Genomic DNA, 19,792 nt, shown 5'->3' with positions numbered 1-19,792 from the left:
ATCGCTCTACTCAACATGACCACATTTGTTGTAGGTGTAGGATAAGGAATGGGAGATAAGGGAGTGCCTAATAGGCTCCTTGTGCCTGCCTTTACTATATTTATGCCACGGCAATCAACTAAAACTCTATTTTTCATTTTACATATTTGGCTGTTTGCTATATTTCTCAGTTTGCAGTTTTCATTTTCTTAAGGTTACTAATACGCTGATTAACATTCACTTTAAGTTTCAATTTTAAAAAACCTTATATGATCATATCGTTGCATTGAGATTCATTTATGAGCTATGATTTAATTAAAAAGACAATGTGAACAGTGTAGCAGACTGTGAATCAATTCCAACATTTCAGTTCTCTAAGTTAAACCAAGAAACAAACAGAAGACAAGACAGACTGACTCCTCACAAAAATAACAGATTCATACCCTTAAGCATCTAAAGATTAGGCATGAGAAATAGGGTAGGGTTTTTTTAGTCATTTTTGGAATGAGGATAAAAAAAGAGTTTTTGACTTCCCAAGTACAAAAGAAACATTTTCCAAGATCTCTCCATCCCCCTGAAATCCTTTTCTGCCCCCACCATGCATCAATTTATGGAGAAATGGAGGACATATGAAGACTCACTGAGCTACTCCAAATATTGATGGTCTTTCAATATCTATTAAGAAGTGGAGAATAAGGATGGAAATACCGCTGCCACAAATTTTAGCGGGAGCAAAATGGTATCGTCTCCAAGCAGATTCATCATAGTGGTGATGAACAGTCAGCAAAACATTTTTTATTTTTTTATTTTTTTTTTTATTTTTTTTTATTTGCATTTATATCCCGCCCTTCTCCGAAGACTCAGGGCGGCTTACACTATGTCAGGCAATAGTCTTCATCCATTTGTATACTATATACAAAGTCAACTTATTGCCCCCCAACAATCTGGGTTCTCATTTTACCTACCTTATAAAGGATGGAAGGCTGAGTCAACCTTGGGCCTGGTGGGGCTTGAACCTGCAATATTGCAGGCAGTTGCTGTTAATAACAGGCTGCATTAGCTTGTTGAGCCACCAGAGGCCCTGGTGTATGTTAGCAGTCATCATTTTCCATGTGCACAAAGACACGGATACATCCCTTCCCTCCAACAAAGGCACTTTTAGGAAAGATGCATCCTAAACTAGAATATATATATTTGCAATAGCTGCATGCAAAAAAGCATCTATTAAATAGAATTGTATTTTGAAAAGTCTATCAGAAAAGCTGATGACAAAATTCCATATGTATATTAGGAAAAATTGCAAGCAACAAGAAACATGGGTTGTCCAGCTTTAAAGATAATTTCAGTAAATAATGTATTTGCATGAGATATAAAAGCCTGCAATATCGTCTGGAGACCCAGTCAGTGATTAAGTCATCAGGCTAGAAATCAGGAGACTGTGAGTTCTAGTCCAACCTTGGACTCAAAGCCAGCTAGGTAACCTTGGGCCAGGCCCTCTCTCTAGTCATAAGGAGGAAGCCATGGCAAATCACTTCTGAAATCTTGCCAAGAAAACTGCAGGGATTTGCCCAGGCAATTGCCAGAAGTCAAAAACTGATTCAAAGGCATAGATAAAAAAAAAAAAAGTGTGTGTGTGTGTGTGTATTCTACATCATTAGTCAGACTGATGAAGGATGTGCATGAGTGTGTCATTACTACAGCAGGAGATAGAAGAACTGTGCCCTCAGTCTTGATTGTCTTAGTACTTTCTACATCAATCATTACTAGGGAATATTCTCCCTGACTCTTTACCCGCTCACCCCCACCTCTATTTAATGAAAGCTGAAGAGCCAGTCAACAATTATATGTCAAATAAATTGGTAGAGATGACGGGTTTCAATACTTTTTTTTTAAAAAAATAAAGCATTAAAAACAACAGTCACATAAAATTAGTGGGGATTCTTAGGGTAGGAATAGCTGGAAGACAACATTCCACCAGCATGTGTTGACCTTGGTTCCAAATCTATTCTGATCTCTACAGAACTGTTAGAGAAAGTAGCTTCAGTATTGAACAGACCTGCTCTTCTGGCTATGTAAATTAAAATACAAATATACAACCCCATTTTTGGAAATCACTGAAATAAACGTTACTAAAAATAAATCATGCATTTATTTGCACATCTACTTACTGTAAATGTTTAATCATATTTCAGCTCCAATTCTTTAATTACATTCCTATTATTCATCCTGTTTGTATCCTAATACAAACAGCGGCAGGTCTGTTTTAGCCAGCCCGGTCCCAATATTTTAATTTCTAAAGTTGGGAATTGTTCAAACTACATTCCTGTGCTCCTTGCTTGGTCCAAAACCCAGGAAGTTCTCAATTATCCTTCCTCCTGTTTTGTTTTTCTCGTGGAAGTGTTCTGCAACTACAGTAGAGGAAAATGAACTACCTAAAATGTCTTGTTCGAACATTTCAAGTAACTTTTAAATGACTAAAAAGCAAACACAAATTCGTGTGTTTTCTTTCTTTTTTCAGATGAAGCAATGGAATTTTATCTATTTGAATAATCAAAATTATGCTTTCCATGCAGGGGTGAAATCCAGCAGGTTCTGACAGGTTCAGGAGAACCCGTAGCAGAAATTTTGAGCAGTTCAGAGAACTGGTAACGGAGAACCGGCAAATACCACTTCTTGCTGGCCCCAGAGTGGGGTGGGAATGAAGATTTTGCAATATCCTTCCCCCAGGAGTGGAGAAGGAATGGGGATTTTGCAGTATTCTTCCCTTGCCATGCCCACCAAGCCATGCCCACCAAGCCACACTATGCCCACCAAACCATAGAACCAGTAGTAAAAAAAATTGGATTTTACCACTGTTTCTCTGGCTTCTTGGGTGCAAGATTTGAAAACCCTCTGAAAGTCTGCAGCCTGGGCAATTCATGCTTTCAGGCAGTGGTGGGATTCAAATGATTTAACAACTGGTTCTCTGTCCTAATGATTTCTTCCAACAACCAGTTTGCCAAACTGCTCAGAAAGTTAACAACCGGTTCTCCCAAAGTGGTGCGAACTGGCTGAATCCCACCACTGCTTTCAGGTAGTCTTCAACTTATGAGTCTAAAATATCCTTTGCTAAGCAAGACAGTTCTTAAGCGAGGTCTGCCCCATTTTATGACCTTACTTGCCACAGTTGTTAAGTGAATCACTGCAGTTGTTAAGTTAGTAGCATGGCTGTTAATTGGCTTCCCCATTGACTTTGTTTGTCAGAAGGCTGCAAAAGGTGGTCACATGACCCTGGGAGATTGCAACTGTCATAAAAACATGCCAGTTGCCAAGCATCTGAATCTTGATCACGTGACCACAGGGATGCCGCAATGGTCATAAGTGTGAAAAGCTGTCATAGGTCACTTTTTTTTCAGTGTTGTTGTAACTTCCAACAGTTACTAAACGAATGGTTGTAAGTCAAGGATTGTATTGAGATAAATACAAGGCTACCCTGACTCTTCTCTGTAATTATGGGGTGTTTTGTTTAACTTCACTTGGAGAAGTTGCATTCTCTCCTGGGCAACTTTAAAAGTTTGGGCAGAGGAACAGCATTTGGAAAGAGAGACATTCTAGAACTTTGCTACTTTGGTGGTTGTATTCATTCAGGTAGTTTCATTGCCCAAAGCAACAATACCATTTGGTGTTTGTAGTGCATACAGTCCATTGCTATAGTGTACCAACTGAGTACAAGGTTTTTCTATATTTTCATCACTACAAGTGATAGATGGTCGATCTTGTGAATATCTAAAGTCTTCCATGTGCAAAACACGGCACGCCAATTTATACTTTAATTTTTATTCCGCTTGGATGATAACATTAATATTGGTTCTATGGTGAATTTTTATATTTCAGATTTGGTCTCTAAATGAAATTGTTAGTGCCTTTGTAACACAGCAAATGATGCCTTTCCATCATTTGCTGTGTTACTCAAAGCTTCTGTACTTTCAATTTTTTGAGGTTCTACACTTAACAGCTATGGCTCATTTCTCATAGTACTATGGCACTCTGCTCCTGCTTTGGCATTTTTCATTTCTTGGAGGACTGGTTTTATGGAGTGAAAGCTAAACAAAAACAAAAGAAGGCAACTAAAGGAAACCTCCCAATTTCCATTCCCAGGAAAACAGCCAGCTCTTAAAAGCTTTCCAAAAGGCCAGGAGGATTGGAGCCAATCTTGGATGATGTTCTAAAAGGCAAGTACTGCCTGAAACTTGATTAGAATAGGTCCACTTTCTCCAAGGCTCTGTGGAGCTGCAATGCAGCTTCCATCTTGACAATCTTCCTTAAAAAGGGAAGGTTGAAAACAGAATGAAAATTATCCAAAATGATTGGGTTCAATGATGGCTTCTTGAGGAAACAACAGACTACTATTTAAGCATCAGTGGACCAACCCATCTCTCACAGACCTATGCCTGGACCAAACCACAAGTCCCTCTTTGAGGGACATGGGTGGTTCTGAAATGTGAAAAATAGAATAGAATGGAATGGAATGGAATGGAATGGAATGGAATGGAATGGAATGGAATGGAATGGACTGGACTGGACTGGACTGGACTGGACTGGAATAGAATAGAATAGAATAGAATAGAATAGAATAGAATAGAATAGAATAGAATAGAATAGAATAGAATAGAATAGAGGTAGGGGTAGGGGTAGGAGTAGGAGTAGGAGTAGAAATAGGAATAGGAATAGGAATAGGAGTAGGAGTAGGAGTAGGAGTAGGAATAGGAATAGGAATAGGAATAAGAATAGGAGTAGGAGTAGGAGTAGGAATAGGAATAGGAATAGGAATAGGAATAAGAATAAGAATAGGAGTAGGAGTAGGAATAGGAATAGGAATAGGAATAGGAATAGGAATAGGAATAGGAATAGGAATAGGAATAGGAATAGGAATAGGAATAGGAATAAGAAAGAAAAGAAAGATGGCTGAAGTCTCAGCTCTGAGATCCCTGCCCATTTTCTTGGGTCTTCCTCCTGGAACCTGATGATCACAATGTCATTGGCAAACCTGAAGAGTTTACTTTCTTGCCATCAGTGTTGATACCTTCATCTCCCCAGTTAAGTGTTCTGAAATTTTTTTCAGGAGCTAATGGCTAATTGACTAATGGCTGACTGACACTATCTGGGAAGATAGTGTTGTTATCTCACCAAAAATCTTCATAGTGCATTGATGGACACCTCCGCATACATGGATGGTGAATGAGCAATAAAGGAGGGTGATGACACTGATCAAGCAGCCTTTATTGATTCAATCTTGAAAAGGCTTTCAATTTATCTCCCAAATCACTTTCATCAATACTGAACATGCCATGTCTCAATATTGTTAGTAATGTCCCTTGCATTGTTTGTGTATGTTTTTTCAGATACCAAGAGGAATTTTAGAGTATCATTTATCATCTCAAATGTATTGTTATACTCTTTGAGCTACAGGAAATGTTTTTCAGCTGACTGCATCACACAATCTAGTATGTGGTTAAAACTTCCTACTTGTGTTTAGGGATTTTAATGGAATTATCCCATGTCTCATAATGACCTTTTTTTTCCAGTGATTGTTGTATACTTAAGTGAGTGAGAAGTTCTTCTATGCAGTCATCATCTGACTGGTAAAATTATATGTAGGTATGACTATATTTTCACTAGTTGTCCCATCTTTTTCTTTCTTTCAGAGCTAGCATGTTGGAATCTCTTGCTCACATTTATTTCAACCATTAAGCCATAAAGAAATATGAAGTTAGATGTTTCTGCTGATTCCCACTGTTTTCCCACAAATAATTCCTGTTAAAGATTATTCTCCTTAATTGAAACTATGGCATCATCTGTCTCCCCAACCTGTTGTTTGATAAGCTTCATCAACTCAATTTTCCCATCATATGGCACTTTGTGCTTTTAGTGTTACAGAGGAAGTTGTAAGATATTGTTTCAAAATTTCCTATAGAGAAATTGATGCAGAAAACACATAGATGCTTTCTATTATTTAGCAACCTTGATAAAAGCTGATGCAGCATCACTGACAAGCAAATTCAGTGAAGGAAAATTACAAAGGATTAAAAAGAAAGAAAGAGTTTAATGCTGCTCCTGCTTTTTTATATGAGTATCTTAATCATAGTCCTGACTTCTTATGCCAGCTATTGTAATTCCTTTTTTCCAGATTTCCAAGAGGTACATTTGCCATATTAGTAGTTCCTGTAGTACCAGTATCAATAAATTCTATAAAATGTTCTATAACAGCCCTATAGCAGGGATATGTTCATGAGGTTCTGTTGCTGTTACAAAATACATGGTTCATTTCCCATGTTTCATATGACTGATATCAAATGTGCAATTCAGACTCATAGTGTAATAATACCTTACTGATTTTATATTTGCCAAAATCTTCTCTTTGACTTTTGCTGCCATAACTTTATGGTTTTATTTCATTTTTTTTCCAATTTGTAGGGGTATGTGGAATTTGTGAGATGATGACTCTTCTTATAATATACTTGGAATATAGCATAAATCCAGCTATGAATTTTAAATTTTAAGAAAATGTCCACTATTTGGAGCATACAACTGATCTGAAATGTCACACAGTGCTAGCTTTGAGAAAGCAAGCATTTACACAATTGTAATGAATCTTTTCAGAGCATTTTTCAGAGCATGGGGTACTCTATAAAGCCTTGGTAAGGTCACATTCAGAGTACTGCATCCAGTTTTGTCACCACACTATAAAAAAGATGTTGAGACTCTAGAAAGAGTGCAGAGGAGAGCAACCAGGATGATTAGGGGACTAGAGAATAAAACATATGATGAACGGTTGCAGGAACTGGGTGTGGCTAGTCTAGTGAAGAGAAGGACCAGGGGAGACATGATAGCAGTGTTCCAATATTTGAGGGACTGCCACAGAGAGGGAGGGGGTCAAGCTATTTTCCAAAGCACCTGAAGGTCAGACAAGGAATAATGGATGGAAACTGATCAAGGAGAGATTCAACCTGGAAATAAGGAGAGACCAATCAACCAATGGAACAGCTTGCCTTCAGAAGTTGTAGGAGCTTCATCACTGGAAGCTTTCAAGAAGAGACTGGATTGCCATCTATCAGAAATGGTGTAGGGTCTCCTGCTTGGGTGGGGTGGTTGGACTAGATGACCTACAAAGTCCCTTCCAAGTCTGTTGATCTGTTAAGTTTGTCTCTGAACAGACTGTTGAAATTTTCTCTTGATGCTGATAACCTATGGCGATCTTTAATCTTAGTGTCTACTTAAACTGTTTCCACCTATGGAAAACTCTTTGATGACTTACTGACCTTTCATGACACACCAAATTTGTAATCCATATTTTTCCAATCATTTGTGGCTCTTGCATTTGCAACAAAAGCCATAGCATCTACACTTTGCTATTGCAAGGAATTTCATATTAGGACACACTGAAACATCTTACTTTTGTTGTTTTGGAGGAGCGTGAAAATTTTCATTTGTTCTAACCCATGAAATACATGGTGAGTGCTCAGACGAGCCTACAGTCCTGACTAATCTACTGTAGATTTAAGAAATTTAACTTAACAGTAGCTGTTTCTTGTGTCCTCACTAACTCTTCCCTGACCTGTACTTTTCTTCAGAAATGTGCTCAGTTATATCCGTTTGAAAGCAATTGTTAGGTCAACTGCACTTGGACTAACTAGAAGGGTCATGATCATTTCTGCCTCTGTATCTCAAGAATTCTGCAGAGTTAAAAGTCTTCCTTTGCTTTTTGTCTCTTTTTGAACATTATATCAGATGTTTCCCCTCCTTTCATTCATGATTGTTGTTCTGTGCCAACTACGGTGCCTCTCAACACTAAAAAAATAAGCAGGGTGGTAGCAGGGCTAAAATAGAATGATGTTAGTGTCTTAAGGACAAGTGCCTTCTACCAATATTTCTTACTGTGGCCCCGAACAATTGACTGTCCATCCTCTTCAAGTGGATTCAAAGGAGCAACTTTGTGGAAGATTTTATTCATCAGTCTATGATCCTGGGGGTACTGGACAAATATATGAGAGGGGTTTCCTCCTTCCCCTCTCCCTAAGTTTATCCTTTTTGTTATTTCTTCTCATTTTTTCTTGTTATATCTCTTGAGCTTTACTTTCTTTAGCATCATACTTTCTTGTACCTCTGTGCATCTAGAGCAGGAGGAATACATTTGTTCCAGCAACAATTTTCTACATTCTGAAGCTAAGTAACAACCCACTCCACTTCAGTCTGCCACCTAGTAAAACACTCCAGTACTATGTTTTAGCATGTACATGATATAAAGAGCCAGGAGAAAGATAGGTGTTTTATTTTATTTCATACTTTAATTAGTTCTTCCTATCACAATATATAGATCACTGGCTTCCCTAGAGCAAATAAAAACAGTTGCCTACGTGCTGGTGCAGCGTATAAGGAAATCTTTACTTTTTATGTTGGGCAGTTTCAGAAATACCTGCACAGATATGTAGGTAATACACTTGATATTCCACTGCTAGAGACTGAAAGTAAGAAATTGTTGACAATAATTCCATTGCTTTTCCTTCTGAGCTAAATGGCTCATATTCTGAAGCTTATTTGAAATTCCATGGTTGATTGCAGCAATCATGCAAAAATTATATCCAGAAATATTTCCAAAGCCAAGTCCACCTAGATTTCAAAATACTTCATGAATGGGTTTAGTATAGCATACCTCCAAATGAATCATTCACTAATATTCACTTACAACTATCTTTTCCCTGAATTTTCTCCCTGACTAGAATTTTGTAGGTATGGAGGATTAAATTTACAATGCAATTATCACATTTGTTCCATAATTTAACTAACCTCTCCTTTAGAAGTTTGAAGTGAGGTTGCCTGGGGCAGCGTTTAGCCAGATTGAAAAGGCGTCGGACAATCCGATGGCTTTTCTTAGATAGCATCTTCAAAGTCATGCCCAATTTTTGATAGCGATGCTGAATATCAACATCCGCTGCCCAATATTGGGAGATGGCAGTTATGTTCAAGAAGCGATCCACTGGCAGCTTCTTCACAAGAGACTGTAGTTCCTCTGGGGAAACAAAACAAAATGTCAGCTACAAGAAAACACTGGAAAACACCACAAAGTTGCTATAGTTTGTTTCAATAATTAGAGGGGCATGGAATTAATTGAGTCTTGGACCATGCTACTTAGCATTTATTTATATTTCACCTTTATTATTTTTACAAATAACTCAAGGTGATAAACATATCCAATGCAACTTCCTCCTCCTATTTTCCCCACAACAACGACGCTGTGAGGTAAGTTGGGCTGAGAGAGATGATTGCTCCAAAGTCACCCAAGCAGGCTTTCTAAGGAACTAAGGAGTTCCTGCAGATTTTACTCTGCTAGGTCTTGGTGACTATAGGGGATGGAGCTCACCCCATTTCAAGGTCATTGAACCAGTGCTGTCTGTGCTGAAGACATTTCCATGGTCATGTGGTCAGAATGATGCCATGGAGTGCTGTTACCTTCTCACCGAAGAGGTACCTATTTATCTATTTGCATTTGCATGCTTTCAAACTGCTAGGTTGGCAGCAGCTGGGGAGAGAATGAGAGCGCACCCTGTTGAATGGAGCTTGGGTCTTGAACCTGGGTTGCTGGCTTTCCAGACAACAAGCCCCAAGTCTTAATCACTCAGCCATCATGCCACCATTTCATGGCTAAGGCAGCCCTAGAATTCCTGTTTTCTAGGCTTGTACCTTAGCCACTAGATCAAACTGGCTCTCTACTTGAGGTTGCTAATGATGCAAGGTAAGGCCAGTGGCTCCTCAGTTTAAAAAAGAAATAAGGACTTTGAATTGATCATCAACAATGAGCCTTGGAAAACAGAGTAAACAAGTATTCAGATCCTCTGATAATATTATTCCACGCTAGGATGAAATGTATTGATTTTTACTGAAATGATAGTAAATATTCTTCTTAAATGATGTCCAATACCTTAGGATAATTTACCTGAATTATTCTACCTTTTAAATACACTGGGGAATGACTAATTAATTTACATTTGTGCCTAACAGGATTTAGCCATTGTGTTTCTCTCTAATGGGTACATATCACTTACAGAAGAGGTAGGGAGCCAAATAATGGAGAACAATACTGAGAAAAGAAGATTTATCCTGAATCCAAATACCACCTCTGGCTGGCCCCAGAGTGGAGTGAGAATGGAGATTCTGCAGTATCCTTCCCCTGGAATGGGGTGGGAGTGGAGATTTTGAAGTATCCTTCCCCTGCCATGCCCACCAAGCCACGCCCACCAAGCCACACAACACCCACCAAGCCATGCCCACAGAACAGGTAGTAAAAAAAATTGGATTTCACCACTGAGGTGTATTAATATGTGTGGATTTACTTGGATTGGAACTGATCTCCATCTTAAAGTCACTGGGGTAACACAACCCAAGAAAAAGCTTTAGTAAGGATGGAAATAAATGGCTGGGTGCAACTCCCATAACTTGCCATTTTACTCAACTACAGGTTGTTTGGTCTCTGGTTAGTATCTTAGAAATCTTGGTGTCAATGATAGAAGGATTCCAGCCCTTAATCTCTAACCTCCATTCCTCATTTGTTAAATAAGCACTGGCTTATCACAGATTTATTGAAGCGGACATACTATATTCGATTTAGAGAGGGAAGAATTCAATACATATATTTTTAAAACCTCCACCTTGATGTTCTTTGGAAATTCATACAGTACTGGGAAATAAATTATAGGAAAAGCAATTTTAGTTGGATAAATGTTATTGAAGCCGAATCCAATACTTCTTGTCTTGTTTTAAGTGCTATGATGTTCATATACAGTACGTACATTGTATAAACCCAGTAACTATCCCATATTTGATGTAATTGTATTGACCATCTTTCTTTTTATATAAACTCATATTGTAAACTGAATAAAAATATCTTTATTCTCTACTGAATAAACAACATTCAACTGAACAGAACACATACGTATCCTTCCTTACTTTTCTCTTTCTCTCCTCTACTTATCTTGAATTTTAGACACTAAATTCTTCAAAGCAAAGTCTTCAGACTGTTATTCTGCAAAAATGTGCCATGCACATTAGTGGAACTATATAAAGATCTATAAAGAGCCCCCCTGTGAGGAATATGGGCTGTTAAGTTTGATAAATAAATACAATTATTTATGAGTAAATATAAAAGATCTTTAACTAAAATGTAAAATTCAAAATGTTCAGTTTAACAACTATTGTGTATATTACTTTTCTAAATGTTTAAGACACTAATGAAATCTTCTGTAAACCTTCATCTATTTCAGCTATTATTTATAAGTAGATAATTAGATTTAAACTGTTTGTATTACTTCATTTAAAAAATAAACAAACCCCCATCCATACTGCTTTGAATACCCCATCCCCAGGGTTGGAAAGTAAGACACAAACTTAAATCATAAATTAATAACTATACCACAGAATATCAAATGATTTGTTGAAAGTTTGATAATAATCATATTTTTCAAATAAGTTTGAGTTAGAGAGGAAAAATATCTAATGCATAGATAATTGTAGAGGATTCTTATGTAGAAAATATGAATTGCTCATCCTTGATTTTAAAGCATTTAAAAAACTCAATCCATTGAATAATACTCTTCTAAGTGTATATAATGTTAACTCATATAGTTGGACTTTTCTGTTATCTTCTGTTTTAATTCAGCAAACGAGAGTGCTTGAGTATTGTAAATTTGAAAGTGAAGCATATTTTCATTCGTGTTCCAGTCACAGAATATCTAAAAAAATCTAGGCTTACCCATATATGTCAAAACCCAATTTCATTTTCCTCTCAACCATGTGGAACAGGAATCAGATTTCTATTTGTGAATGAATGGAAGTAATCACACCCTCAACCTGATGCTTTATGGGTAATTTTTAATGCTCTTATAAATCTGATTCTGCTGTTGGTCCCATCAACAGTAACAACCCTCAGACAGTCCCTCTTCTCCTAAAGCTTATTATTACTGATTATATGACAATGCTCCATCTATGTATCTTAGGCTGCTATAAGCTCTTGCAATTGGAAGGTTATACAGCGCCTATATTTCTTTCTAGAGTATCTAGTAGAGAAATTGCCAATCTAATGCCCTTCAAAAATATTTCATTTTAATTCCCGACAGTACTATCAAAGGGCTATGGAAATTGCAATCCAAATCATCTAAAGGGCATCACACTGTCTACACCTAATCTAAGATTAGCACATTTCTTTTTAAAGGCATTTCCAGACTGCTTTGAATTCCCTGGAATTAAGTATGATTAAATAATAAAGGAAGAATATGTGTTAAGCTATTTATTATGGGTCACAGTGACTTAGATCAAGAGAATAGAGCTGAAATACCTGAGAATTTTTGCGTGAATGGCCAGTCTGGATCACTCAATAGCTCTCACCCTGATCCTCAAAGGGTAAGTTTGAAGAGAATTGGAGATGGAGCAGAGCTATCTACACAGGCCAAACTCCTTGAAGTCAGAGGTGGAGGTTTCAAATATATCAAAAAGCAACATTTCTGCACATTTCTCACTCTTTCTGACGTCAAGCTCATGATGAGATCTGCTCTAAAAACCTCCATGTAATGTGCAAAATACAGGAAGAAAGAACATAGGAAGAAAGAGGGAGGGAGGGAGAGAGAGAGAGAGGAAGAGAGGGGGTGGGGGGGAATTCAGCTGAAATGCCACCACCTGAAGTTCACAAGGTAGGAGTGAAATAACTTTTGTAGCAAGGATCATACTTTTATTATTTTATTAATGCTGCCCTTGAGGAATGCAAGGGCATGATAATAATCTGAAATTGTTACCAAAGGGACAAGATGGAAATGTTTAAGTAGCTTTTAGGAAGTAAAAGGAAAATAATCATCTTAACTCCATCAAATTATTTGTCTTGATCTTTTTCCTCCAAGGCTGAGCTGCTGAAAGCCGTCTACAATCTTAGGCAGTTCTAGAAACTACAAAAAATGATTCTTTGAGGCAATGTTTAGCCTATAAGCATTTATAGTTCAGACCCTTAATTTTTTGTAATACCTTTCTAAAGTAAACTGAAAACAACAGGCTTTAGAAAAGAGAAGACCGACATACACAATAAACAGCAAGAATGTAGTAACAAGCAGTTAAACATGTATTGTGTTATATTACATTACAGCCTCACTGATTATACAGCAGACTAATATGGCTAACCCTTCCAGAGAGACAAGCAGTAAAAAAAATTAGTCCTTCTCACAAAAGAAATCACACTGGCATCTGCTTCAAAGAAGTATTAGAACTGGTGATGCAACTTATTTCTTCAAATAACAATGAGGCCATTTACATGAATTGATTAATCACAGTCACAATAGGCTTCTAATTGGTGTAAACTCAGATTTATAAATGACAGAATACTTTAGGTATCAAGGAAGATGTCAAAAAGACTAACCAGTTGATGGCCCACCCAGCCAATATTTCCTCATTTCAAACAAAGCATGCTGGAAACAAACAATTTTCTGAAACTGGAAAGAGTTATGGTTGTTGCTTAATATGTTGCTGAATATATTGCTGGCACTATTAATGGCAAAAAAGTGACATCTATTATCTCCTAAAGTCAATGTTTGAAAATCCATTTTTCCCCATCTCACCTGATTCCCGAAACTGTTGGTTATGACTCTCCCAGATTTCCTGGATCTGGAGAAGGTTGTCTTCCATACCCTGGATGTCAGTCTCAGGACAATTGCATTGTGGGTAATTAAACCCACATTGGCACCAGCAGTCATTATCTCGGCACAGTAGCTCCCCCTCTGAATTGCAGGTGATGTAACTTAGGGCAGCAACAACAAAGCGTTCTCGCAGGTACTCAGGTAATACTGCCTGAAGACCTACCAAAGGAATACAGAATAGTCACAACCTTAGTACAGTTATATCCATATTGTGAATAAAAGAGTATTTTGGAAATCAGACTGCTGCCCTCATGGTTCTTTTCAGGAGAATAAATATTTCAATATTGCTAATTAATTTTTCAAATTTTTAAATGTAAAAAGAAAAAAAGAAAAATGAGGAAAAAATTGTAGTTCAGTTAATTGTTGACAAAGTGGTATTTCAAAGGTAACATTGATATTTGCAGAGGGTCATTTTTAGATTAAAAAATACTTCACATTAATTTTGTTTTGGAGGGCTAACTGGTTACTTAGAGATGTTCAATTCTTAAAATTATATACTGATCTTCTGGAAATTAATAGGTAGCCTGCAGATATGAATACAGTATATTTTTATTATAGCAAAAATATGATAATATAATGATTGAAGACTACCCATTCTCAATTAAGCAGCAGCATGAAGAGGTTAGCTTTCTTTCTACAGCTAAACAATCATTTTAATACTATGAATTCCAATTAGATTTATTTAGAAATCTAAACTGCATATATCAGTTGATATTTTTATATTTTTAACTTTTTTTTTATTTGCATTTATATCCCGCCCTTCTCTGAAGACTCAGAGCGGCTTACACTATGTCAAGCAATAGTCTTCATCCATTTGTATATTATATACAAAGTCAACTTATTGCCCCCAACAATCTGGGTCTTTCATTTGTCTCTCATTAAGTAAAATGTCTTCAGTGTTAATAACTTTATTGTATGAGACATGTATATGCACAAGTTTTATTTGACACATTGAAAATATCTGTTTTATGTTTTTCCTATTTTTTCTTCTTTTTGTTTCTCATTTTGAACATAAAATAGTAAACAAAGATACAAATGGCCCAAACAATGAAATTATTGTAGTGGGATCTGAAAACCTATCTTCCTGCTGAATAAAGCATTTCTAGAGGAAAACATACATAATATTTCCACGTTCTTCCAATATTGATCCTCAAACTTAGAATGCATTACCATGAATAGATAGGCAGTACAACCAAAGCTATCATCACATCTTGATGAAAAACTGGACAGCTAAAGATAGATTGATAAGAAAAGCTTAAAACGCAACTTTTTGCTCACCACAGCTGAAACACAAATATGTTCAGAATAGTAAATGACTCTATGGCAGGGATCTTAATGCAGAATTGGTCTGAAGAGCCATTGATTGGTCTGAATTGGTCTGACGCTCTGTTGATTGCTGAATGTGAATATAGAATGTACTGAATGTAGTGTTTTCTTTTGATAATTTCTTAATTATTTTGCACCAGAGAAGAAAGCTTCCTAAGATTATGATTTCCACACTAGAGTTATAGAATTCAGCTTCCTACTGTAAAGTCTCCAGTGAAGTATACTGTAGTTAGTACTATACTGAATGCAATATTCTTAAGGACGGTGGGTTATATTTTTGAAACCAGTTTCTTCACAAGCAGACCATAGATTAAATCTTGGCCAGGAATCCTTCTCATAGGAAAAGCCTAAAGTTAGATCATTCCTTTGCAAATGAGCTCCACCATATGGACACAGGAGACATTTTTGGCTTTTAATATTCTTTTGAGTTGATTTCAGAAAACAATGCTGGTAAATCAAGTGAAAATAGGACTGATAGAACAGGACTGAAACTGAAAATTGGATTGGTAAAACAGGTCAGTTAAATTTTCTACAGTCATACATTTATTTTGACTTGGTCTAGATTGATGGTGTTATTTCCAACAATTGTGGGAAAAGAGAAAATAGTATTTTTTGCCTGCAAATTGAGGAAAAAACTGAAACATCTCATAGCACTAGAAGGGAAGACATGTCTCAGTATAATTCCTTGTTTATTTAGCTGTGATTGGGTTCATCAGTTTGGCTTTCTTATTGATATCATCTTTTCTTCAGTGAAGCAAATTGCCTGGGAATTACCAGAACAATTTTTTCTCATAATCGGAGTATACTGTCTTTCTGGTCATGTCTATCCTCCTCCACTCAAAAACAAGATAAATTCATATCCAATAATATGTGCTGGCAATTGGACACAGCATTCTAAATTATATTGGCAATATTGAGAATATCACTTAAGTAATGTACACATTTTCAAAGCACATTTTCTTCAGTTGTAGACCATGTATTTGCAATCTACAAATTTATAGCCATATCAAGATATTTTAAGCAGACACTATAAATAACACCTCTGATCAATTCACACTCTACTGTTGCCATTAGTAACTATTAATATCGAATGGGTAATATTAGAATTCTGCTAATTTGTGAACTTCTCTGTAAGGGAATATACACAATCCCCAGGACTGTGCATCTGAGCACTTAAATTTTAGTAATCCTAATTTATATCTGTAATATATACAAAAGCCAAAAGTTGTAATTGGGCAATATGTTATTTATTTATTTATGGCTGTGCCTTTGAGTCAGCTTTGGCTTCTGGCAACTGCTTAGACAAGTTAATTAGGACCAGTCAAAATGCCATTACACAATTTCTTCAACTGACTTTTTTTATCTAATTATTTATAATTATTTTTGACTTTTGCTAATATAAGGGCAGTTAAATTTCTTTTACTTCTGTTCTGTATTAATCCAGGACCTGTGCTTTTTGTTCAGAGCACAGCCTTAAGATTTTCTGAAATTAGGGAATGGGATGAGATGGGGAAGCCACTGCTAAAATGTACTAATGATCTGTGATTTAGTCTTTAATTTATGTCCACGATATGTAATCTAATGGGGGTGGGGAAGGGAGTCTACTTATTCTTTATCTCACAGCTTAAAGAAAATTCTAAGAACTTACATTTTTAAATTATTTCCTCTGATGGGCTAGCATATTCTTGTGTATATATATTTATTTGTGAATGTATGCTAATGAAATATTATACAGTATATGTATATCTATGTGTGTATATGTATATCTATGTGTGTATATATATATATACACACACACTGGCCCAGCTCTCCAAATACAACAAACCCTCTGAAGTTAACTCAAAGATTCCTTTATTAGCAGCCCTGGCAAAAAGTTTCTCTCTCAACACAGTCTGTCAGGCCAGAAGATGAATAGTTGTCTGCCACATCTATTCATATCTGCTCTCTACCTTTTATCTCCAGAGCTAGGGTGGGGCTTCGCTAGCAGTGGTGGCTCTTCCTTCCCAAGGATCGGCTCATGGATTTCCACTACTCTGCTCTTCTCTGCCTTTTGTGCATCTGCACATTAGGCCCTGGACCCAGCTGTTCCTCCTCTTCCCCATCAACCACCTCCAGACCTGGAGGCTGTTGACTCTCCATATGAGGGCTGACGGATGGCCCAGACTCTGCCTCTGTCTCTCTCTCTCTGACAGTTCCATTCCCTCTTCCCCCTCAAAGCTCTCAGATTGCCTTGATGCTGACCTGACTCCCACACCTCCTCCTCCTCTGATTTGGCTGCTGGAGGGCCTGGTGGCTGACACACACACAGACACACACACACACACATTTTGTGATTTTGTTCCAGATTTGTGATGTAGTCATATGCCTCAGCCAGATACCGTAATTCAGTGGTTCTCAACCTTTATAGTGCTGCGACCCCTTTAATACAATTCCCCATGATGTGGAGACCCCAACTGATCTCAGCGCGCCTCAGCAGCCGCAGAAGGGGGAAAAAAGCGGCAAACTGTTTTTTTGAATTTATCGCGCCTGAAGCCATATTGGCTAGTGATCTGAACTGCTTGCGATTGGCTTGAGGACGGAGGCATTAAAGCGGAGACTCCTCCCCTATTAAGTTTATCGCACCTGAAGCCAGATTAGGCTAGCGATTGGGAGTGATTGCAGCTGGCTTGAGAGGGAGACATTGGAGCAAAGATTTCTCTCTTTTTTAATTCATCGCGCCTGAAGCCGAATTCGGCTAGCGATTTGAAGAGCCTGCAGCTGGCTTGTGGAGTCAACCATTGGAGCTCGATTCTTCGACTCGCAAGTATACTTCCCATATTTCTGATGGTCTTAGGCGACCCCTGGCAAATCGTAATTCAACCCCCAAGGGGGTTGCGACCCACAGGTTGAGAACCGCTGCCATAATTGGTTGACTATCCGGTTGACTAGATAGTTGAGTGTCCTAGTTAATGAAGTGAAGCTTCAGTGAAGCTCCATAGGCTTCAGTTAGTCCAGAATGCAGCTGCGTGGGTGATAGAGGGAGCTACGCGCAGCTCCCATGTAACACCGCTCCTGCGCAGACTGCACTGGCTACCTGTGGCCTTTCGAGTGCACTTTAAGGTGTTGGTTACGACCTTTAAAGCACTCCATGGCTTAGGGCCTGGGTATCTACGGGACCGCCTGCTGTTACCACATGCCTCCCACCGACCCGTACGCTCTCACAGAGAGGGACTTCTCAGGGTGCCGTCCGCCAAACAATGTCGGCTGGCGGCCCCCAGGGGAAGGGCCTTCTCTGTGGGGCTCACACTCTGGAACGAGCTTCCCGGGTTTACGCCAAATACCTGACCTTCGGACTTTCCGCTGCGAACTGAAGACACCTTTTCATCCAGCAGCTGGCTTGAATTGAATTTTAACGTCAAATTTTTATCAATTTTAAATGGGGTTTTTAATGTATGGTAAATTTTAAATTTCCAGGCTAATTTAAATAAGTTTTTTAAATCGCATTTTAAATTGTACTTTGTATTGTTTGTTTTATTTTGCCTGTACACCGCCCTGAGTCCTTCAGGAGAAGGGCGGTATAAAAATCAAATAAATAATAATAATAATAATAGTCTTAATTTCCCTTGAGATGAGATTGGCTCTGTCCTTATTGGCCGTTCATAAGGCCTTAAGAACTTTGCTTTATACTGGAGCCTGGGTGCCTGGGCATGGGTTAGAGTCTGATGTCTGGATGATAGATTAGATCCTGCCTGGCTGGTGTGTGGGTTTTTGTTGTTGTTTATTTGTTTGTTTGTTTTATATCATGTTTGGTGTTTTGACTTATTTTATTGTAAGCCACCTAGAGTCACATAAAAGTGAGATGGATGGCTATATAAATCAAGTAAATAAATAAATAACGGGTATGATAGAATGCATCAGGGAGGTTTCTGTGTGGAAATTATCTTGAGACAGTAAGAGTTATAATCATAGAAGCCATAATTTAAATTGCAATCAGTGTTGGGAAAAGATGCTGGTACGGTACTGCATATCCCATTTCTAAGCACATTGCCACATAATTTCCTAAGAAAGAAAACAAAGTTGCTTCAGACAGAAGAGCAATACTTCACATTAAATGCATTTTAGTATTCTTTGAAGCAGTATATTACACTGACGCACAAACACACAAAGTGAGTGTCTAGTGACTAATGCAGATAAACAGAGCAGGTGAAAAGAGAAACACCCTTACCAAGTAGCTGAACCTTGTTTTCTGGGCTTTGCACAAGAACTGAACTCACAGAGTCAAGGTTGTCATAATTACTGCAGCCAAGTGGGCCAGTCCTGGTTTCAGTAACCTAAAGATGGGAAGCATAAAGCTTTAATGTAAGTAAGTAAAACCTAAGTAAAACAAATAGAAGGTAACCCATTCTGATTCAAGGAGTTACTTGGATTGTCAGGAGGTACTTTTGATTGATGAAAAAGCTGGCAATGGGAGGCAGAAAAATGGTGCAACCTTTAGATTTCAATGATTTAACCAAATGCTTCATGTGGCTGAAGGGCACCAGTCAAAGGGTGTGTTTATTAAAAGATTATGGGTAATGAAGTATAGCACACCTGCAGGACAGGTGTTGAGGGAAGCTGCCTTTTTTTTAATGGTTTGCAAGAAAAAGATTTACTATTCTGGACTGCTTTGGTCAGATTCAGATCTTACCCTAGACCTAAACAAACACAACTAATACAAAACTACCACATATTTCAGGAATCACTCCTAATTTTGACAGGTTAATATCCTGAGGTGCCTCCAGAAGAATCTCAAAATTAAAGCA

General features: G+C 37.7%; 1 protein-coding gene across 1 annotated transcript in view; it reads right to left on the bottom strand.

Annotated features, from left to right (window-relative positions):
• BRINP2 (BMP/retinoic acid inducible neural specific 2) overlaps positions 1-19,792 on the bottom strand; it is a 157,733-nt gene that overhangs the window by 3,203 nt on the left and 134,738 nt on the right. Inside the window, exons 5-7 of the mRNA XM_058178502.1 lie at positions 19,216-19,321; positions 13,608-13,844; positions 8,803-9,025 (exon numbers count right to left, since the gene is read on the bottom strand). Coding sequence (XP_058034485.1) covers positions 8,803-9,025; positions 13,608-13,844; positions 19,216-19,321 — 566 coding nt within the window. The remainder of the gene's footprint in view (positions 1-8,802; positions 9,026-13,607; positions 13,845-19,215; positions 19,322-19,792) is intronic.

This window comes from Ahaetulla prasina, chromosome 3 (assembly GCF_028640845.1).
Source record: "Ahaetulla prasina isolate Xishuangbanna chromosome 3, ASM2864084v1, whole genome shotgun sequence".
Classification (NCBI taxonomy): domain Eukaryota; kingdom Metazoa; phylum Chordata; class Lepidosauria; order Squamata; family Colubridae; genus Ahaetulla; species Ahaetulla prasina.
The sequence above is the reverse complement of the archived record's forward strand: the minus strand, read 5'-3'. Positions and strand labels throughout refer to the sequence as shown.